This window comes from Vipera berus, assembly GCF_964194415.1.
Source record: "Vipera berus genome assembly, chromosome: 3".
Classification (NCBI taxonomy): domain Eukaryota; kingdom Metazoa; phylum Chordata; class Lepidosauria; order Squamata; family Viperidae; genus Vipera; species Vipera berus.
The window spans coordinates 45,645,829-45,670,231 of record NC_138204.1 but is presented as its reverse complement, the minus strand read 5'-3'; the positions used below and the strand labels follow the sequence as shown (position 1 = coordinate 45,670,231).

Below are 24,403 nucleotides of genomic sequence, written 5' to 3'. Positions count from 1 at the left end.
ATGAAATGAGGTGAAGAGAAATGGCAACAGTGTTCTTGATGCTAGAATCTGTGAACATGAGAATCACAGAAAGCTTCACAGAGCTTTGCTGTGCCCAGGACTTCCCTTTAATCAAGTTTTGTTCAGCAAATTATTCCAGAGATCTGCTCCCTGATTCAGCTTTTCCTCAGCATAGGCAGGCATTTTTATGCTTTTCTGTCTTCTGACTTTGATCCTTAGATGACAGTATTCTTGAGGACTTGATGCAAGGCACAATGATTAGGACAGAGTGTGCTGAGGTTTGAATAGGAATTGTGTTGTATTGTTGCTAAAGTTGTTGAATCCTTCTGGCTTTTGGGACGTTCATTTTAACAACCTTGTAGGAACAAGATAAGGAATCATGAAAACATTGGACCAGGTATGGTACTTTTGCAGGAAATACGTTACTAAATGAAAAGGCTTTTAATTTATTAACCAGGACTACCAAATGTGATCCACAAAAATCTAGATGATTACTAAATAATACCAAAAATACAGGAAAAATATAAATATCTAGCAATTGTTCTAGTTCGGCTTTAATAACCTTAATATTGCTTCCTGCATAAAGTCCTTGAACATTCAGACTTCTTTTACATATGGCATTAGTTTATATTTCTGTTTAGATAAGTGTCACTGATTCCGATATATTTTTATAATTTTCCAGTGTTTAAAATCAGTTAATGAAACTTTAATAAAGGCAACTAGAAATCTTTACAAATAGAAAGTTAAGAAAAGTCTATCTACTGTATTTTGTTCTTGCATGGATTTTGTCACTTATATAGAGTATATAATATATTAATGCTCAAAAAATATCATATTTGTTAACTTCCATAATTAGTTTAGGTCCAGGACATCTTTAAAGTTATTACATCACATAACAGCTCATCTGCATCATAGGATCTGATACATAGGATGCTTCTGTGTACCGTATTTTCTGGCGTATAAGACGACTGGGCGTATAAGACGACCCCCTACATTTCCTGTTAAATTATAGGGTTTGGGCTATACTCGCTGTATAAGACTACCCCTCTTCCAACGCACACCAAATAAAAATTAAAAAACATCAGATTTGATTTTAATATGGTAATTTTAATTCAAATGCTTATGACATGCAGGTGCTTAGTAGGAAAACTGTCACTTATAAACATAAGGCTGTTTATCATCAAACATGTAAACATAAAACAGTGCAAGTGGATTAAACTATAATAATAACAAGAAGAAGAAGAAGAAGAAGAAGAAGAAGAAGAAGAAGAAGAAGAAGAAGAAGAAGAAGAAGAAGAAGAAGAAGAAGAAGAAGAAGAAGAAGAAGAAGAAGAAGAAGAAGAAGAAGAAGTAGTTGGAGGGGACCTTGGAGGTCATCTAGTCCAACCCCCTGCTAAGGCAGGAAACCCTATACCATTTCAGACAAATGGCTGTCCAGTCTCTTCTTAAAAACTTCCAGTGTTGGAGCATTCACCACTTCTGGAGACAGGTTGTTCTACTGGTTAATTGTTCTAACTGTCAGGAAGTTTCTCCTTAGTTCTAGGTTGCTTCTCTCCTTGACTAGTTTCCATCCATTGCTTCTTGTCCTGCTTTCAGGTGCTTTGGAGAATAGCTTGGCTCCCTCTGCTTTGTGGCAGCCCCTGAGATATTGGGTCACTGCTATCATGTCACCCCTCACCCTTCTCTTCGTTAAACTACACATACCCAATTCCAGCAACCGTTCCCTATTTTCCTAATTCACTTTTTCACTTTTCCTAATTCACTCTAAAGCTTTCCCTGCGCAGAGCCTTACGTAAAACCAGCTGCCTGCAATTAGTTCAGGTTCGCATCCCACCAGGCTCAAGGTTGACTCAGCTTTCCATCCTTCCAAGGTAGGTAAAATGACCCAGATTGTTGGGGGCAATAAGCTGACTTTGTAATAATGCTGCTGGGGGGGGGTGGTGGTGAAAGCCCTAATAAACAGGCATATACACAGAATGAAGGCTATTGCTAAGCACATTGATTTGTGCTTTAAATTGTAAGCCACCCTGAGTCTTCGGAGAAGGGCAGGATATAAATGGGATTTTTTTTAAAAAAAGACCAAATGGGAGATCCGCTCCAGGTTTTCCAGCCAGCCTGCCCAGTTCCTGAGTCAAATGTGTCCTTAGAGCTAAGCCACTGCTCTGCTGCTGCCTTCCCCACCTGCCTTTCATATACTACAGCTGCTCTTCAACTTTAGAAAGAAAGACGCCCAGACCCCAGCCTGTAAAAAATCACAGACTGCAGCTTCTTCTCCAATTGGTCCCGCTTTCCCTGCGCAGACTAAATGGGAGATCCGCTCCAGGTTTTCCAGCCAGCCCTGTCCCTAAATTTTCAGCACCCGGCCTATAAGAAGACCCCTGACTTTTGAGAAGATTTTCATGGGTTAAAAAGTAGTCTTATATGCCGGAAACTACGGTATGTCAATATAATGGAGATCACTTAGTAATACAAAAATGGGTCACTTTTATGATATCACCTAAATAGTGAAACTTAAAATTAGCACCTTCACTTATGTCATTCTTAAGAAAATAAAATTTATTTAGGAAGCATATGTTTCAGCCAATAATAGCCTTTATCGAATTTTTATTTCCTCTATTTCTTCTGTCTTTATCTTTCTTTGTTTCTCACTCACATAATTATGCAGATACACACAATTTAACTTTGAAGACTACATTTTTAATGATTAGGTTTCATTTTAGGAGTCAGTACAATTATTTATTTTATATAAAACTTTATATGCTGAAAATATAAAGTAATTGTAAATATATCACAACCATAAATAAGTATCATGACCCTTTTATCAAATAACTTCCATATAAATCAAAAGACTAATATCTAAGCAAAGTATTTCTGCTAACATCAGAAGCTTTAAGAAAAAGTATAGGCTATTCTTGATGCACTAGATAATTTAGGACACCCATTATGGCTTTCTTGTTTAAGACCGTCACAGCATGTAAAGAGAACAGGCTAAGCCAAAATAATATTTGTCTACCATTCGAGTCAGTCATATCAGTGGGTGTCAGCTCTTCAAAATTGACCAGATTGTGAAGCAAAGTTATCCATCCTAATATCACTTTTATCATAAGGTTACAGTAAGAGAATCTTGCAAGTCTCAATGTGCCTTCCCCTCCCATTCTTTTTTCTTCAAGAGAACTAAGGAGGGTCAAGCCTGAAACATTTTCTCAAATCACATTTCTGCCTTGGACTCAAATTTCTTTCATCTGACATTTTCTTTTTAAAAGGCACATGAATTAAACTTGTTTTCTTTGACCTGCAATTTCCTGAACTTTATCTTCTTCTGACCTTTTAATCAGGACAGAGTTTGATGGGTAGGTATAACACAGGGATTATTTTAGAGGACAAGAATTGTAGAAGATGGAGATGAACTGTACTTGAGGGAACAAAAGCTGCTAGTAAGAGATGGTGGGTTCCATATGGAAAGGTTTTGTGAAAAACTCTGGTTGCATTCCTGTCTTTATTGCTGAGGTTTTGGGATCCAGAAGGACCAAGACAGTTTTTCTTCTATAACCAGCAGTTTACACAAGGCAGTTGGCCCAGCAAGATGGTGGCCTGGATCTTGGCTCAGGCACGAGGGATATAGAGACTGAAGGCAAATATACGTGTCCCAGGATAATGTTACAGGATCCAATCTGAGTCGGTCACTGGGACCAGAGGTTTATCTTTCCAAGCTTTCAGCCTGGTGCTGGAGCCCATCCTCAGGGAGCTTCTCAATGTCCAGAATATGTGCCCTGGACTTTTCTATGTATAGTATTTATGTGGTGCCTGGTTGTGCATAGCTTTTAGTTGTTTGGGGTGTTGATGGCTGGCTATTAAATCCTTGATTGTTCTTTCTGTGTGCTGCTGTGCCTATGTATCTGGTAAGCTGGTAGTAAATCAGCACTCCTGTTGACTGACTTGGAGTCCGTTTCCCAGACTTCAATCATTTACAGAGACTTCTTTTGTATCTTCTTCAGCAGTCACAAGAAGGTACCCAGGTCATGTAATTTGATCCTTAAGAGAGTCATAGTTAATCGCACCAGCTATGCAAAGATTCTGTGAAAACCCTGATAGGTATTTTGATATTTTTTTGCAAATGAGCTGAAACTGGCTGCCTTAGGATGATCACTCCAAGCAAATAATTCATCTAAATAATTTGACATGCTAATAGAAAGAAAGGAGATACGCTCCATCTTCTGATAGGATGGCATACAGTTCCCAAAAAAGTGTAAGGAAAATTTATATAATTTCCCTTGTTTTCTTCTTGTTCCATTTTAAAAAAAGCTATCACAACATAGGACAAATTAAGAGAATTATCAGATATTCAAACTCAAGTGTCTATGACAACTTTAAAGCAAAAGAAACAACCTCCCCAAAAAACAAAAAAAAATCTAATCTGTGAATCATGGGAAAATGTGGAGAGGAAAGGAAGCTGAATGACATAGGCAAAGTTTAGTAGACCTTGAAAGATGATGCTTGTCAGTGACACTTTAAGTATGCCTTTAAATCTTTCATTTTCTTTGTAATATAAACAATTAACAGCACACCTCATTACTTGCAATGTGGTAAAGAACGTCCTCCAGGAATATGTTTGTTGTTCAATCACTTGTAATTATATAAAACCCATGAAGCAGCCTTACAATGTGTCTTGGTGGGAACATTATCATCTGGTATTTTACTGTTCATCCTACAAATGTAAATAAAGATTAAATGCTTAATTGCTACCTAAAATGTCCTGATGGCTTTCAATAACTGATTAAAACTGTTCTCTGCTGCAAGATACTTAATTTCTCTAAATTTGTCAAGGGGATATTCTAGTGCTATCCATATCCATATCCATCTTCCTTTTGCTTCCCCCCCACGCACACATTTGCAACGATATCAGAGAGCTTTTAGTACTCTTTATACAGGTAGTCCTCAACTTACAACAGTTTGTTTAATGACTGTTTGAAGTTACAGTGGCACTGGAAAAAGTGTCTTATGACCATTTTTCACACTTATAACCATAGCAGCAATGGATGTGGCACTATGTTCAGTGATTTTGTGACTTTTTTCAATACTATTTCTACTGATAATATTATAGTAATACTGTATATTTATTAACAAACTAGTGATTATTGTTAAATATAAAATATCAGGCAGATTTTTTCCTTTTTAGTTTCATTGGGATTATTCCCTTTATATTGATTTATTTCAATACAAATTCAGTTTATTATGGTCATAGACCAGTGCATGTAGAATACCCTGTGAATGAATACCTCCACACACACACAATCTTAATAGATAATAAACAAGTTAAAGTTTAAGAGAGAAAGCTTTCTGATGGCTGTGTGTACTGTATTTCTAGCTGGCAGCGGTGGCAGTATATCAGTTGTGTACTGGTGACAGGAAGGCTAGGGCCTTCCCTAGATCTGCTTGCTCTGTAACTTTTTATCTTTTGCTTCAGGGTTTGTTTCACCTGATCATATTTTATCTTAAGAACTGAGGAGAGAGAGTAGCCTAGATTTAAAATATTAGACTCAACAGCTTATAGAAGCTAGACACACTCTTGACACAACTTCTATCATACCTGTCTCCAATCACAATATTTATTTATTTATTTATTTATTTATTTATTTATTTATTTATTTATTTATTTATTTATTTATTTATTTTTGGGACTTATATGCCGCCCTATCTCCTGAAGGACTCAGGGCGGCTAACAACAATAAAAAACAACAATACAAAAATTAAAAAAGAATTAAATAACAGCCCCAAAATAAATTACCGGTAACTACACAGTTAAAAGATGTGCCTTTTGGACACAATAAGTGTCTGCCTAGCTGCTCTGATGAATTTAGATTGTACCTTCTCCAAGAAAGTAAAACAAGAAGCTAGAGGCCGAGCCTGAGTTCCATAGAGGAGATGGGCTAGCAGCATAGCCTGAAACATAATGGAACATAATATCCTCCCTTGGTGCAGAAAAAAATGAGGATGGCACTGGCAGATCTTTGTACAGTGGAGTGAGATTTAAAAGCCCAAAATCTGATACAACTCGAAGACAAGTCTTGTTAACAAAGGCAAAGATTTATTGAAAAGAAAATTGAAAATAATAAAGAAAATAATAAAGAAAGAAAGTGTTTGCAAACGCGGCCTCTTAGACCCTTCCCAAATTGGATTGGGTTCAAAGAGTGCGCTGAGCAAGTTTCAAACCAGGCATTTATACTTTCTTTTCTCGATACATGCCCCCCCTAAGATACTTAAGTTAGTCTTTGAAGTCATTTACATTTCTAAAAGATCTTCTTTGAAGCTTTTACACTCAAAAGACTTATTGTAACAAATTCCTTACATCCTTCACTATCTTATCTTGTTTACTTGCAACCTTGGGATGTTCCTATCTTCTTTGAAGCTTTTTTTGTGAGTTCTCTGTCTGAGCAGGAAATAGATAGCCCCACATCTTAGTGTTGCATTTGATACAATTTATTGGTGTTACATTTTATACAATTTATTGCTGTTACATTTTATACAATTTATAAAAGAATAACCTTTATTTATTTTCCTTTAGTGGCAACAGCATATTCACAATGGGCTTCATCAAGCCAGTGGCATGCATGACTACTCCTAAATGCTTAAAAGCAACTCACTTATTAAAATGTAATTATTTACTATTTTTTTTGATGGCAGTCACATCTGGGCTGCAGAAATTCAGTTGATTAGTAAGTGGTAATGAAGTATTACAGTTTTCTGTCTTTGTGCTGCCATCTAATTGTTATATGGATTTTTTTCAGCCTAGGTATGGTAGTCCTAATTCATTCTTTCTTTCTCTTTCTCTCTTTCTCTTTCTTTCTTTTTCTTTCTCCTTCCTTCCATTTTATCCTTTTTTTTCTGGGAGCATCTCCTGTTATGGCCCTTACACTAATTGTGTGATTTATGTTCAGCTGAAATATAGTACCTAGTTCCATGATCCCGTGGGACCTTGTCTATCTATGTTTGCCCCTGCTTTACTGCAGAACTTTTACGTAATTGTAGCTCAATATTTTAAAGCTATTTATATATATTGTTCTCTAACGATAGCCATAGTAATGTATATATTAACTTGCTTCAATTGACAAGGAAACCTCTGATTATAAGAATAAAGGAATCCAGTTAGTATTTCCAGCTTCACCATCTACATCTGGGGAAAAAAAAACATACATTCATTCAACTAGTTGTTATTACAGTATCTATTTTTGTGGGGCGGCGTGTTTTTTCTTTGTGACTATAATTAGTACCCAGATGAGATGAAATTACTTTTAGATTCTCTTTTTAATAGCATGTTAATAATTCATACAGATATTGGAAATGAATTAATTCAAAGCTAAATATAATTTGCCATGAGCTATATGGCATTAAATGTCTCCCCACTCCATCCTGTTTCCCAGATCATGTCAAATATTGGAGAATAGAGAATATCTCAGCTTGCAGAAACCTGAATCTATTATTTAAACGGTTTCTTCCTGGGAATGTATTCAACACATTGTAATTAAAAATGGTCTTTGTTTACTTAGAAACAAGGTAGATGAACAATACAGTAAAAAGTTTACTTTTTAATTGTCCTGCAATGCACATGATCATTTTAACTAAAATGTAGCATTCACACCTTTCTTTTCATTTCCTCTTGCATTGCTACATTGGCTTACAATCATAAGTGCAGTGATGTGGCTTATTTCATCCACCTTTTTTCTGTGTCACAAAACATCCTTTTTCATTCAGAAGTGGTAGAATAATGCTGCATCTCTTGAAGGATCATAACCTGGAGGGAATTTAATCCACATTAGGTTTTAATCATATAGAAAGTGTTTATTTTTGAAAAGTGTGCTAGAAAAATACCTTAAATTAGGGACAAGAATGATTGGATAGATGAAATGAAGTATCTTTATCAGTATGTGTTATGACTCAGGGCCAGCCGGTGGGTCCGGCAGCCGGTTCAGATGTATCGGATGACTCAGATGAGGGGGAGGAGGAGGGTGTGGAAGACGAACCGGCTGATGATGGCTTGGAGGCTTCGCAGAGCCCTCAGCCGGGGCCCTCTTCTCAGCTGCGTGAGCCCGATAGTGCGGAGGATGATGACCCACAGCTGGCCCTGTTCAAGGACGCCCGACGCAGGAGGCAGTCGAGCAGGAACAAACAAAGAAAGGCTGTGGGACTCCTCGGGAGGAGGCACAGGGAGACCACGCCCTGAACTCTAAATAAAAGGAGTGTTTGGGGAGGGGCTGGTTGCTGAAAGCAACCCTTCCGCTTGAGGATTCAAGTTCCTGTGTTTCTTGTTCTGTTGTTTTGCTTGTGAATTAAACTTGGCAGACGCTTTGCAACCTCAGACGCTCTCCAGTCTCTACTGCTTGAACAGGGGTTTGCCTTATTACAAGGCCGGTAGTTGGCTGGTTCAGAACAGTATGTAGGACTATAGTGGTTATAAAAACCTGCAAAAGAGCCTCAAACAAAGATTACTATCAGGCCACAGGAACCAAGAAAGACGCATAAAGTTACTTTATTTATTTATTTATTTTATTTTATTTGTATACCGCCCTTCTCTCGAAGGACTCAGGGCGGTGAACAGGGCAATAAATACTAAAATACAAAGATACAAAAATTAAGAAAAGATTAAACCATAATGCCCAATCTGATACAACAATAAATTACATTAAAAGCAATAATAAAACCCAAACCCATCAGACCCATCAGACTTCCAAGCAATTTCCTTTATCATTCCTCCCCTATAGATAGAAACCCTGCCAAACTAAAGCAACTTTTTGCACCATCAAATATATACTCTGAGAATTGCTAGGGTGGAGCCATCTTAACTCTCTTTCCAACCAACTGCACTGTCTCTTGGTCCTCTGGAATGCAGCCCCACCCTCTTAGGAATCCAGGCTACATTCCACCACAGTTCAGGTTATAAAAGTTTGGTGATGCTATATGTTAAAAAAATAAAAGCTCTACGTGTTACAGTATATTCTTGGAAGCAGTTTCATGGTTATTCTGATAATATATTGGGAGATGACTTCAGGTGGAGAAAATGGTGGCTTAATCACCTTTTAATGGAGATGAAATTGCAGCTTGTTTTGCCTCCTGCACAGCAGGGTAGCCTTCTTTTTCCTCCGGATTGAAGGAGGAAACCAGAAATTGACCCACTTGGCTTCTGGTTTTTCACTCCTCATGACTAAATTGCAGAAACAGAGGTTTTCTTGATTGGCTTGTGAGTTGAGCCATAGAGGGTGGGGATTTCCATCAAGTTTACAGTTGTAGCACAGTTGTAGAGTTTTGGGTTTTAATGAACAAATGCCTCCAACCCCTTCCATAGTTCAAACTAAGATAAAGTGAGATTGGGGTGGGGAATACATTCAGATTCTATTACAGTAAAAGTAACACTGCTGAATATGTCACTGATTTCTTAGTCTGGCCTACCTTATAGGGCCAAAGAAACCTATGCAAGATATCCCATGAGGCAATATACATGTGATCTATCCTTCAAAGTAGTGGAACTAGTGAGTCAAGTCTTTTCTAAGGTTTTCTAGCATGTATTTGCCTACATGGAAGATACTTCTATTAGGATATGGTTTAAATAAGTCTGATATTTATCCACAGAAGAAATTGTGCATTTTATATTTAGCACACATTCCTGTTTTCCATCTGAGGTTTGCATACAGAACCTGCTCCATCAGGTTGGTCTTTTCTTGAAACTTGTCTGCATGCCAGGTTATGCCACTCTTGAGCACCATCTTAATGATGATGAAAAGGGTTCTTGGTACTGGCTAAGATGTGTGCTTTTTTAGATCAATTGCACTATCAGCATTTTTGTAGAAAAACTATCATTTTTGCATTACTAAGGTTGTGGGTAGAATTTCAGACTCAGGAACAGTAAAGGTCGGGACAATGTGGGCTGTGTTCTGATTTGATGTCAACAGTGGGCAAATAGCAATGTGTGTGTCTCCTGACAACAAACTACCCACTCGCACAAGCATGGCAGCAAATTACTCTTAGGAAAATGGTGAATTGCCTGCTTATAAGAAGATGTCAGTGCAGCTGGCAGCACTTTAGATTTCTCCGTTTTAGAGAGCCTGCATTTGGACCTAGTTTAATGTTAGTGTTTTCACAAATGAGTTGGCAGCATTTGTTTCATCCAGCAAAAGAGCTTTCTTTCAGTACTTCTCAGACCTCAAGCAGCATACTAATTATTGGTGCCTATCCTGTATGCTGCATCCCAAGCAATCAACAAGTTGATTCCTGGGAGTGAAATATTTGCAGAGGTAGCATTCTTGTTCTTAAATAATGAAGCCGTTCTGGAAATTGGAAAAGAATGGAGAAAAAGATGGCCAGTGTCTATTTGGCCATTGAAACCTGTTCCCATTCCCATTTACAAGTTAGTCCTCATTTAGAAGCTGCCTTGTATAGTGTCAGGGGGAAAATCCATTAAAGGCAAGATGTTAACAATAAGGGAATCAGACACAAATACATCTTTCCATAACACATGTCATTGTTCCACTGCAAAATCAATTCCTCAGTTTCCACAAATTCACTTCCCCAATTACCAGGCATTCAAGTTTTGTGATGTATGTGTGTGTGTGTGTGTGTGTGTGTGTGTGTGTGTATGCAAGTTTGCATCCTTAGTTCTAATCATAAATATTGGTATCATATTATGAAAGAGGCCAAAGCTCAAACAGGCCTAGGCCTTCATTTTTCAATGTCCTTTAATAGTGAGATCTGTCAAGGAGGTGTTTGAATTAAGATAAACAAATAGATTTTTTTTCCTTTCACAGTAGTGACCATTCACAAATATAATGGTAATAAGTAGTAATAAATGCAGATGGTACCACTCTAATGGCAGAAAGTGAAGAAGAACTAAAGAGCCTCTTGTTTGTGGGTGAAGAAGGAGAATGCAAAAGTTGGGCTGAAACTTAACATTAAGAAAACCAAGATCATGGCATCTGGCCCTCTCAATTCCTGGCAAATAGATGGGGAAGAAATGGAGGTAGTGACAGATTTTATTTTCCTGGGCTCCAAGATCACTGCAGATGGGGGCTGTAGCCAAGAAATTAAAAGATGCTTGCTCCTGGAGAGGAAAGCCATGGCAAATCTAGACAGCACACTAAAAATCAGAGACATCACCCTGCCAACAAAAGATGTTGAGACTTTGGAAAAAGTGGCAAAAAAAGAGCAACTAAGATGATTAGTTGTCAACAAAAGTGCGTATAGTCAAGGCTATGGTCTTCCCAGTTGCAATGTATGGCAGTGAAAGTTGGACCATAAAAAAGGCTGAGCGCCAAAGAATTGAGGCCTTTGAACTATGATGCTGGAGAAGACTCCTGCGAGTCCCTTGGACTGCAAGGCAATCAAACCGGTCAGTCCTAGAGGAGATCAACCCTGACTGCTCTTTAGAAGGCCAGATCCTGAAGCTAAAATTCAAATACTTTGGCCACCTAATGAGAAGGAAGGACTCACTGGAGAAGAGCCTAATGCTGGGAAAGATTGAGGGCAAAAGAAGAAGGGGACGACAGAGAATGAGGTGGCTGGATGGAGTCACTGAAGCAGTAGGCATGAGCCTAAATGGACTCCAGAAGATGGTAGAGGACAGGAAGGCCTGGAGGAACGTTGTCCATGGGGTCGCAAAGGTTCAGACACGACTTCGCAGTTAACAACAACAACAAAGTAGTAATAAAATTATTTTCCAACCTCTACAGCAGTTGGGACAATAAAAGCCTTCAATATGAAAGGTCTGGTCAGTTTCAGGCAGCAGCTGTCAGCTGACCAGAAGGTTCTAATCAATTAAGGCAGGGATCTGAACTTGTTAACTTGCAGTGGCATTTTTAGGGACTACTAACCTCTGAACAAAAATCAGTGCAGGAAGAGATAACTTGCTTGCACAAACTCTGCCCTTTGAGGAGGCAAAAAAGAAAAAAGTAAAACAGTTGAGCTGCATATTTGCAAGAACTACAGAGCTGTTACTTCAGATCATTTGTCCTTGCTCGTTTGCTACTGATAATAATACTCTTTTTTCCCCTCAAGAAATACCAATACTTTAACAGTGAAATATTAGGAGAGATGGTAGATAGGATAAGTTCAGGGAATTTTTGAAAGAAAGCCCCAGTGAAATTAGTGTACACAGGCTTCCACAAAAATGAGTCTCCCTTACTCTCATTCCTATTAATACTGGTGATATTAATTTCATTTATTTGAAAAATGACCAATTGTACAGTAGAGTACCTCTATACATGCTGGGGGACACAGTTAAGTGACTTGTTTTGGGCTAAAGGACTTGTTTAAGAATTCTAGATATAAGACTGAATTTAAATACTAAACATACCTGCCCCTACTTGGGTTTTGTTTTATTTTTTAAGAAAGAACATACGAGAAAACAGTGTGTTGTCATCTGAATTATCCTAGACCAATAAAGTCACTGGTTGCATAATTTGTTCTTGTTTGTCTCATTCCAGTGAAGATTTAGAAAAAAATGAGGCATATATGAATTTTAATACGGTAGTAGCTTACTAATTCTTCTTTCTTTCTTTTTTTATAGTAATTCCAAACATATTAGTATACTTCAGCAGTAAAGGTGCCACTTTGCCTTCTTGGAGGAAACTGAGGACATAGAATCTTAGCCAAATATTCAACATGGTAATTCAAAGGTATCTCCTAACCTACATGGTCGTGGTGCTCACTTCATATCTTCATAACCTCATCAGAGCCATTGAAGTCCCACGGGATCGTAAGTTCCCTGTTTTTATATTTTATCAATTCATTTTCAACATGTTTCTCAGGCATATTATCATGAATAACCCAGCAAGGAAGAGCAATACTATCAGGTTTTTCTGTCCCTAGATGGAACGTTAAGATTTTATTTGGAACTGTTTTTTGTTCTAATCTTGACACCTATGCTATCATATCTTAGTTCAGATTTAGAAAGAATATTCAGAATATTTTTCAAGTTTCCTCAGTATTATCTTTTCAAGATATTTTTCATTTTCCTGAAGATTTGAGGTAACTTCTAGAGTCATAATCCACTGTATTTGACTAGAAAGATCTGGGAAATAACAATCTCATGAATTGCCTTGGAATATTAATTTATGAAATATTTTTAATTACATATCTAATATCATCTATCAAAATAATATTTGATTCATATAAAATAAACTACACTCTGTTGGGATTAGAATGATAGCTGTGGGATATGCCTCTCCTTTTCTTCCTCACTTCTATCTTTTTTGTGTGGTAATACAAGGGCAATTTGGAAATAAACCTCTGTTTGGTTATCAATGACAGACACTTACAAATTCCGAACTTTTATTATACACGTTAGAAAACTACAACATTACATTACTTTTTGACATAATCATTCAAACTGAGGCACTTGTCATAATGTCTTACAAGGTTTGAAATTCCTTAGTAGTAGTCGCTTGGCACCAAATCTGGGCTATTGGGGGTGGGGGTGGTGTCCAAAACCATCCCAACGGAACTGCTTCAAAAGTTCTTGGGTGCGTTTTCCAGTTCTGATTCTAACTTTCCAAATTTTCCTTTTAATAATGAACTTCACTAGCAGTACTCCTTTGGCATCTTCACATTTGGCGGGATTTTCTATGGCACCACTCCAGATGTGTTGGTTCATGATAATGCTCGTCTGCACACCACTAAATGCACCCAAGGACATTTGAAGCAGTTCCATTGGGATGTTTTTGATCACCCCATTGCAAACTTAGATCTAATTCTGGTCAGATGCATTAGACAATGTGGACATATAAAATATTGCCACTCCCATGGACTAATTTCATGATATCAGCCATTGATAATGTACATTGCAGAGTGCAAGTTCCCCATGATTCCTTAACCTCTTTTCAGGCCATGAGGGAGGCACTGAAAAGATGGAGAAGGAAATGGCAAATACAGAGGGAAAAATGGTAAATTGCAAGAGTGAAGTAAATATGAAATCAGAGAGATGGGAATGATGTAAAAAGAAAAAAATATATCCTCAGACTCTATTGGTTTTAGTCCCAGCCGTTTTTGTCTCTAGACCCAAACATGCAAGGATGTATACAATACATATATTTATTTATATGGCTTTCCATCTCAATAATGTGGCTCTGAGTGGCTAACACAATTAAAGTACAATATAAATGTATGCTGTATAAAAAAAGTAAAAGCTACCATTTACAACCAACAGTCAAAAGATCATTCAGCAATAGTGGGGGATCAATTACTCCCCTGACCCTTGTCCCTGGGAAAAGAGCCAGGTCTTCAAGGTTGTGTAAAATGTGCAGTATGATGTCTAAAGGGCAGGCACAGTTATAGAAAAGAACACTTCCTGGGTCCTACCTTATGATAATTCCTAATAAATGGGACCCGGCATGCCTCTCTTGCCCAGCTTAATGGGCAGATATAAAAAATTAGAGTGAGCCAGTCCCTCACAAACTCTGTCATCTCTGAAAAAATATTATCCTCCACAAGAAAAATGCTTTCCTGGACATGTATATAATTCTGATTTTATTTATGAGAAAACAATGGATTTACTTTTATTGCTTTTACTTAAAGATTAAGTATTTTCTGTTCTTTGTGCTGCCAACCAGTAGGAAGCTTGTTGCTAAATCACTAATCACTAAAAGTCTACTGAATTAAAGTTGTTTAATTCATAGAGTCTATATAGGAGACCCTCTGTGATGATCAAGAAAGGCTCATTGAATTTTTTTTTCTTCTTTTGAGTGGAAACTGTCATTAAGAAACATGTAAAGTTCAGGAGAAAAATAACACTACTTTATTATTGAAAAAACCAATCCAAAATTACTTATGACTTGTTTCTCATCAATTGTGTCTTTCTTCAGGATTCCATATTTATCGAAGAGAGAGGAAGGATGCCTATTTTAATTCATAACATTGTCTTTTTCATGATTTCAGTTGTCTATTTTAAGAATAATTTACTTTCATTTGGAACTTTGCTAATATGTAGGAGATACTTTTTATATAAAAAAACAGTATCTTCCAATGGACTAAGTAAGACTCATTAGGATCTGATCCCAAATTTAGAAAAGCTAGGTAACATAGAAGTAATTATTGTTTGCATTGTTTTTATATACATTCCAAATATGCCATGGGCATCCCCTTCATCATAAGGACGCCAACTAAGATGATCCAAGGCCTGGAAACTAAAACATATGAAGAACGGCTGCAGGACTTGGGTTTGGCTAGTGACTAGTCTAAAGAAAAGAAGAAATAGGGGAGACATGATAGCACTATTCCAGTATTTGAGAGGCTGCCACAAAGAAGAGGGGGTCAAATTATTCTCCAAAGCAGCAGAGGGCAGGACAAGAAACAATGGTTGGAAACTGCTCAAAGAGAAACAACCTGGAATTAAGGAGAAAGTTCCTAACAGTGAGGACAATTAACCAGTGGTACAACTTGCCCTCAGAAATCGTGGGTGCTCCATCACTGGAGATTTTAAAGAAGAGACTGGACAGTCACTTATCTGAGATGGCATAGGTTCTCCTACTTGAACGGTGGGCTGGACTACAAGACCTCCAAGGTTCCTTCCAGCTCTATTCTATTCTATTTATTCATCAATTTTATTTCATATTGATTTGCTGATTCTATTAATATAAATGTCTCTAACATTTTTTTTAAAAAAATCCCTCATAAATTGATATAAATCAAGTTTTTAATAAGCTCCTGCCTACCTTCATAATTCTCTTTTTTCAGATTTTTACTGTTCATTGAATTTGTTCAGGATTTTGTTCCAGAGTTTAACGGTCAGACAACATGTAATTCCCTTAAAAGTATCATTCATTTATCCAGAGTCTTCATGAGGCAGAGATGTTTTGTTTAGAGCAGCATGTTTTGTGATAGATAGTGTCATCAGCAATCATTTCCCAAGAATAGGTATAGAGGTAGTCTTCAACTCACAATCCTTCATTTAATGACTCTTCAAAGTTATGACAATGCTAAAAAATGTTTATTGTTGGATTTTATAATTAAATATAATCTGGCAAACAATTAAATATTTTACCATTAACTCATTTATTATGCCAGCTGTGAAGACAGACAGAATTAGCCTCCCAGGAGGGAGTGGAAATTTATGCTAGTCTCTTTATCCCCTATATGTACAGTATAAAAGTCTTCAGACTATCTCTGGAGGTTCCTGGCAGTTCATGATAAGTTCTCCAAACAATCCTAAATCTGCACTGCACATTAGACACATTTGTTAAATATTGAAAGTTATTTTATCATTTTGGCACATAACACGATAGCCAACCAATTATGTGGTAGAATACTAGCATAGCAGAAAAGTACTTGGATTAGGTTTAAAGTCACCAAGGTTTAACATATACAATATTCACTGTGTTTCCTATATTATAAATTATGTAAGCACTTCCAGCAGTTAAAAATACAGTAAGACTAAATAATAATAAAACTGTTACATTTAAAGAAAAATCAGATTTATGGTTACATCTTTTAACTTTTAATTTCATTTTGGAAGTAGTATTTGAAGTTTAAGCATTGGAAACTTTTAATGAATGTTGTACCGAGCATTTTTATTTAATTATTGCATTACTTTTCTCCCTTTTTTCCTCATACTTGACATATATGGGAATCTTACATATCTCATTATTATAGCCATTTAGACAAAAAAATTGGCTATATTCAACTCATCTGTATCCAGGGCTTTATCATCTTTGGTCTTGGATAGGTTGCACTGCCCTGGACAGTGTGGTACAATCTAGAGGTCCTCCTAGATTCTTGCTTGAGGAGCAGCTGGCAGTCATAAACCGGAGGCCCTTTCTTCAACTTTGTGTTGTGCACCAGTTAGGCCCCTTCCTGGATCAGGAGGCCTACTCTCATTCACTCATGCCCTGGTCATCTCTTCAATGAACTATTGCAATGCGTTCTACACAGGGATATCTCTGAAGAGTACAGCTGGTGCAGAATTTTGGGTGTCCCAATGATGGTGCATATAACACCTTTGCTGTGTGGTTTTCATTGGATGCCAGTTTGCTTTCAGTTGATATATGCCTTTAAAGCCCTACATCACATGGGCTTTAAGTTACCTGAGAAGCCATATTACCCCCATCATATTAACCTGTCCACCTGGTCAAGCAGGTAAGGTATATTATGGACCCTGTCAGTTAAAGAATTTCAACTGACATGGTTCGGGGAAGAGAGCCCCCTGTACTATTGCCTCTGCACTCTGGAATATTCTCCTCCCAGAGGTGAAGTAGGTGCCCACTTTCAGTGTGAAGACCTGACTCTACCAACTCGCATGGGGGTCCCAGAGTGGCGTGCAATCCTGGGGATTGTTAAGACCTTAAAGCAGGGGTGTCAAACTCAATTTCATTGCGGTTGCCCTCAGGGGGCCAGGTTATGGCCAGGGTGGGCGTAGCCTACTGGGTGGGTGTGGCTAGAGTGCGTATGGCCTACTGGGTGGGCGTGGCCAGCTCTACATCGTTTGCATTAAGGGTGCCTATGGGGGCCTGGGCAGGAGTGGAACAGATCTGAGGGTCTCTGGCAGAAGGAGGGTCTCTGGGCCAGGGCCAAGGCAATGGGGGCCGTTCCCTCACTGTTTCCAGGATGGCTTCGCGGGCCGCATGAAACCACTTCGCGGGCCGGATTCGGCCCCCAGGCCTTGTGTTTGACATGTCTGCCTTAAAGCCACCCCACTTTTTAACTTATTCTATCTTTGCTTCTTACTTGGCTCCCATTTTACTGATGTGTTTTTTATGGTTTTTATACTTTTAGCTGTAAATTGCCTGGGGCCATTCTGAAAGTGAGATGGGTGCCAACAAAACTTAATAAATAAATAAACTGATGCATCACATATATTAAGGAAAAAAGTAGCCAATAAATTCTGAATTTAACCATTAATCATGAAGTCCTGAATCCTAAATAGTGACAAAAAATCGCTTTGATTCAATGTCAAAATATACTTTTAGTGACTTTGCTGATGTCTTCCCATATTTTTTCACCATTTCTCAGTGATGGTTGCTTTAGGGCAGATTGGTTTATAATCCCCTTTTCTAACCACTCCTCTTAGTTCAAGTTACCTCTCCCAAACAAGATTAAACAGGAGAAAATCATGATTTAAGATTGAGCAACCAGGTTTTTTTTTATTTAGTGACATTTTGGCAGGCTTGCTAGAAAGTAGATATTAGTATGGAATGTATGCGTGATATTTCACTAAAGTGACTAGATAAAAATTATGACATAGCAACTACTTGCAAGCATTTCTTATAGTCACAGAACTTTAGGATAGAGTGAATCAGAAAGTGATCATCCCAAATCAGTAGAAGGCATTAAGGAACATGTCAAACATCTGTTTTACCCAGCTGAACCCATTTTTCAAAGATTTTCTTTTTTTCTCACTTTGGTGACATCAGGCTCTACCATGTGTTTTTCCTTCGTGCAAGCTGCCAGAGAATTGGATTTTTAATCTTCCTTTTATTTAACAGAGAAAGTGCTTGGTCTCTCTTAGTCCTCTCATGTCCACCCATTGTTCATAGCAGAGACCTAGCTAATTAATTCATCTCCTTTTTGTAAGTTTGAAAGGCTCCAGGTTTTATAAATTGAGCAGGTGGTGCATAAATAGTCACAGCTGCTGTGGGTTTATGATAAGTGTGCAAATTGCTAACTCACCAGGCAAATGATCTCTTTTTTTCTGACCCCAGAAGCTTCCCTCCTTCACAGGGATTAGTGTTGCATACAGGTGTAGTGTATGGATATGATTTAAAGAATATTTGTACCATTGGAAGCAGGGTATCAGATCTGCATATTAAACTGTTGAATCAGAAAACTTGTTGATTTTAGAAAAGCATTTGTGATGTAGCAAACCATATTTGAATTATGTTTGCATTCAAATAAAAGGACTTTGGGAGGACAAGATATATATTACTTCAAAGAAATTTTAAAAATGGAAAAATGGATTGATGTATGGTATAAAACAGGGGTCCCCAACCTTGGCAACTTGGAAGACTTGTGGACTTCAACTCCCAGAATTCCCCAGCCAGCAGGCTGGGGAATTCTGGGAGTTGAAATTCACAAGTCTTCATGTTGCCAAGGTTGGGGACCTCTGGTATAAAAAACTGTATAAGTAGCCAGAAATTAGACTGATTTTTGGAAAAATTAAGAAAGGGACAGGGAATCTGTGGAATCATTTTGACATAGATGTTAAGATAAAAATCACCTTGCATGCATTTTCTGAACCAAAACATAAATTGAAACGGTTCTGAAATTTGGACTTTTTTTTCCAAATGATGTGATATAATCTTTGAAGAAATGTACGTAAACATTTTTGTACTAAAGAAATTTATTCATGAAAGCGTATAGTGATGAAAAATTAAAACTGTTTGGGGAAATAGTTCTAAAAGAATGTGTTTCCCAGAGGGCTCAAGCAACTTATTCGCCACTGGTAAGGAGTCTTTAGGGATGCGGTGGCTCAGTGGGTTAGGATGCTGAGCTTGTCGATCAGAAGGTCGGCAGTTTGGCGGGTCGAATCCCACATGCCGCGTAGCAGAGTGAGCGCCTGTTACTCGTCCCAGCTTCTGCCAACCTAGCAGTTCAAAAGCACGTAAAAATGCAAGTAGAAAAATAGGGACCACTACAGTGGGTAGGTAACAGCGTTCCGTGTGCCTTTGGCGTCTAGTCATGCCAGCCACATGACCACGGAGATGTCCTCGGACAAACGCTGGCTCTTCGGCTTTGAAACGGTGATGAGCAGCGCCCCCTAGAGTCGGAAACGACTAGCACGCATGTGCGGGGGAACCTTTACCTTTACCTTTAAGGAGTCTTTAGTCTCCTTGACATCAGTCTCTGTGCCGGACTACTGTCCATGCCCACGGTTGGCATATTTCTCCAATGTGGAATGGCCTTCCATGGGTCTTTACCATCACTTTGCACTTTCTTGCATAAAGTCTTAAGAAATTAGCATTAACATAAGAGTTGTAAATCACTTGAATGCTGTTTGTAACTGCATTTTTAAAACTACCAAAAAAATATGAACAACTAAACAAGAAAGTGACATAGTCTTTTAAGATGATATTTTTCTGCACCTCTTAGCCACGTAAAGGATTTTTACAGGGAAGTATAGGTAAATCTGTAAAATACTATACTTTAAGCATTTGGAAGGGTTTGCCCCATATATTAAAATTTATGATGGTTGAGGATTAAAGAAATTATAATCCTATATGTTTAGAGGACACTATGTTGGAGAAGGCTACAGAAACACCTATGAACTAGACTAGACCATGAATTAAATCTGTCCATTAATAGTCTTCACTAGACTTCTTGCTGTTAGAACATATTCATATTTATATGTATTTATTTTGCTAATTGTATCATTTCCCACCTTTTTTTAAGTTTTCTCTAACTCTTCTTCACAGGAACTTGGGGCAAAATATTTAAGCTAATAATATTAATATTCATTTAAATTGCACGTTTTCTTTACCCCTTTTGATATTTAATATTAGATCTAAACATTTAGATTAACCCTTCCTGTTTCTCTCTTTCTTTTTATTGCTGTGCTTATACCTTCGAATTAACAGCAAGTATTCAAGATACATGTAAGTCTTGTTTTCTGACCTTTTTCCCCCCTACCCTGAAATAACATTCTTTGTATTTTAAGAAACCTGGGTATAGCAGCAACCTGTATAGCGGTTAACAAGTCTGAAGTAGTTTCTGTATTAACTTCTTGGAATAAAACATTTGCCTTTATATTCAGCTAAAGCCCTCAAATGTAAAATGTTGCAGTTATGGTATCTGAATTTCAGAATTCCAAAGGGGATATAGTAAATTAAAGGGGGAAACGTTTTATCCAGATTTTTGTTCTTCAAAGTGATGCTTTTGTTAGTCCAAAATATAAAACATACTTATGTAAATATAATTATTGCTCTTTTCTTCTTTAAACTTTTCAAAACACAGGAGAGATGTGTTTAATAATTAGCTGGTTAGTTCACACTGCTTTTGTGAGCAAACACCATGGGGGTGAGGGAAGAACCAACTAGGCTACAGGTAAACTTTGTTAAAGTAGGTGGGAAGACAACAGGAAATGCTTGAGTGAGTAGTGTTTGAATGGTCACATTCTTATAAGCCACCAAGAAAAGTCAAGGAAGAACAGCTTGTTTTTAAAATTACTTCTTTCACTATACAGGTAAGTAGTTTAAACAAAAATGGGACCAATTTGTGATCTGATCCACTGGATGGAGAAAAGTATTCAAAAGTTGTGCAGTTGTGTGTGTTCTTTTTAATTTACAGGTGGTTGTCGACTTATGGCCAGTTGCTTAGGAGATGGACTCCAAAAAGCTACTTAGATTTTGGGCACTTGAAAATTGACCTGCATTTACGATCATCTGCAGCACCCAGCAGTCACCTAACCATGATTTATGGCATTTTTACTTCTGATTTTCAGCAAAAAAAACAACCCATACCAAACAAAGAATTTGCTTAGTGACTGCTATGTTCACTTTACAACTGATGCATTCACTTAATGACTGCCACAAAAAAGTCATAAAATGAGGCACAGTCTTGCGGTGACCACTTAATGACCATCTCAATGATCAAAATTGTGGGGTCAATTACAGCTGTAAGTTGAGAACTACATGTGCTTCTAGAGAAAAAAAAGAACAGAGGATCAGCTATCCTGTTTTGGAATTAGGAAAATGAATATTTGGCAAGAGGAATATGTATGCTGCACACTTGACTTCCCCTTATAGAAGAAAAGGGTTTATAAGTAAAACCTCCTTTAAACAAGATAGATCCATATAGACTTTTTGGCAGCAATACAGAGAGGGCTTGTCATACTTTGGGCTTTCCTAATGAGATTCTTTCCAAATACTGACCAGGTTTGAGATGCTTTTTTCAGCTTAGCCTTGCTTATTTTATAACATTTTAAAAATGTATATTCCATATTTCTCTCCATTTAAGACAGTTCATAGTAACTTAAAAACTAAATTGTAAAAATATAAACATTTAAATTAAATTTAAGGCAAAATTAAAAGTGGAATCATTGAAAGTATTTGAATTAACACTTAATAACAGTAAAAGAGATGGATATTTACCACTTTCCTAGGTACTGATAACATGAAGAACAAATATATGTTCTTGTGGAGGGCATTTGATAGATGGAGATCACACAAGTGAAGGCCCTGCCCTATATGCCCTATATGCTATATCACTGAGCTTCTGACAGTGGAAAATCTTGAAAAACACCACTCTTGATTATCTACGTGTTGCCATTTATCAAAGCAAAAAGTCTGCACAGAAATGGTAGCCTCATTTGAATGAGTCTGCATTTGTCTCCTCTGCACAAGTGTAACTCTGGAAGAGTAGCAGTTATAGCCCTGTAGGACTGCAATTGTGTTGAAATGGATACATCTATTTCCTTATTTCAGGGTGTCTCCCACAACAGGGGGACCTGGCAATGAGGGATTAAAGTCAGAACATATATTCCCATTTAGATGTTCAGTCTTGTTTTTCCTTATGCTAAAAGAAGATGAGCAAATACAGATAGTCCTTGTTTTGTGACTTCTCACTTAGCAACCATTCAAAGTTATGATTGGGTACTTACAACTTGGATTTGAAGTTCCAACTCTCTCTCTCTCTCTCTCACACACACACATACACACACACACAGACACACACACACACACACACACACACACACACACACAGAGAGAGAGAGAGAGAGAGAGAGAGAGAGAGAGAGAGAGAGAGAGAGATATCCATGGGCACATGACCAAAATTTTGGGCGCTTGGCATTGTGGCCACATTTACAACCATTTGTAGTTTCCCATGGCCCCAGCACTGCATTTTATGACACTTTTGCAAAAAAAAACCAGCACTTCCAACAAAATTGCAACTATAAGAACCATTGGATTGCTTAACAACTGTACTGTTTGCTTAACGATGCAATGGCCATTTTAGAAACACTGAAAAAAGGTCAGAAAATCACATGACCTACCCATTTTATGACCATCACGAGATGATGCTGGACAGGCTCCATTACGATCATAAGTCGAGGACTACCTTACCAATGGACTGTACCCTTTGTCCCTCATAAGCATGATTGGGGGGGGAAACAGTGAATAAGATCAGCCTTTTCCAACTCTGCCTTAATTATGTTAAGTATGAAGGAGAATTACTTTGCTAGGTTTTCAAGATTGTTTCATTGCTTTGCTAGCAATAAATGTCATTCTAGCAATCCAAGTGGTTCTTTTTTCCTAAGCTACCCAGCCTCACAAGACTTGAACAGTTTGAGTGAAATAAAAAGCAACTGTATTTCAAATGGTATTGTATGGAAAGGTAATTTTTTCCTCTTACCTTCATTTTCTCTCTTTCCCTCTCTTATATATGCTTTTATAGTGCCTCAGCCTCCCACAATTACAAAGGAGTCTGCAAAGAATTATATTGTAGATCCAAGAGATAATATATTCATTGAGTGTGAAGCAAAAGGCAACCCCACGCCCACGTGAGTGTAATTGTAGTTTATTTTCTCAAGAGTTGTATACAAATATCTGAATGATTACTGTATCACTACAAGAATGGCTGTGCCCAGACTTAAGTAGAATTCATGGTAAGTTATTTTGGCAGTCACTTTATGATGAACCAAGATAGAAAAAAAATGTTCTCTAATACTAGATCCATGCTTATCACTATGAGTCAAGATCGTGTGGCTTAGAGCTCTTTGAAACAATTTTTTTCATGCCAGTATAGAAGAATTGTTTTGTTAAAAGGGTGTATGTCATTTATCATGCCAAGTGTATCAAAAATTTATACAGAGTCAAAGTGCTATTGGAGTGGTTTGTGGTAGCTTTGCATCATAAAGATTCTATTATAATCAGTATAGCTGTAGGCCAGTGGTGGTGAACCTATGGCACGTGTGCCAGAGGTGGCACTCAGAGCCCTTTCTGTTGGCACGTGCACCACCACTGCTGCCAGCAGCAGGTCCTTCAGGCCTCCACCACCACCCAGAGCAGGAACCCCGCCCAGCACAAAGGAGGCGAAGCAGCCAACTAACAAACTCGAGTAGAGGTGGCAGAGCAGAGCTCACCAACCATTGTCAGTTGGTGGACTGGAAGAAAAGGGAGTGGGAAGCATTTTACACACGTGCATGTGGGCACAGGGCCACAAGAACACATGTGCTGCAAATGGGGCGGGGCTAGTTCCTGTGTGATACTCACTAGATCTGCCCTGTTCTCACGTGGTGCGGTTCGCCAACACTGCTGTAGGCCTTCTAAATGCATTCTGGGATTTAAAATTGCCATGTCATGATTGTTTTGATAAGCATCAAATGTAGATATGGTGTAAATGTAGAACTCATCTCCACATAACATTAAAATCTTAAATGGGGGAATGTCCTTGCGTTGTATTTCATTCAAGTTGTAGGACTCAGGATCCATTACTA

The 24,403-nt window shown here is 37.8% G+C and overlaps 1 protein-coding gene across 1 annotated transcript in view; it reads left to right on the top strand.

Moving 5' to 3' along the window:
* Positions 1–12,645: 12,645 nt before the first annotated feature.
* The window catches only part of NFASC (neurofascin), a gene marked incomplete at its 5' end in the record, with an annotated part of 146,907 nt that continues 135,149 nt past the window's right edge, over positions 12,646–24,403 (top strand). Inside the window, 3 exons of the mRNA XM_081323164.1 lie at positions 12,646–12,739; positions 20,547–20,564; positions 23,362–23,467. Of these exons, the coding sequence (XP_081179290.1) occupies positions 12,646–12,739; positions 20,547–20,564; positions 23,362–23,467 (218 nt within the window). The remainder of the gene's footprint in view (positions 12,740–20,546; positions 20,565–23,361; positions 23,468–24,403) is intronic.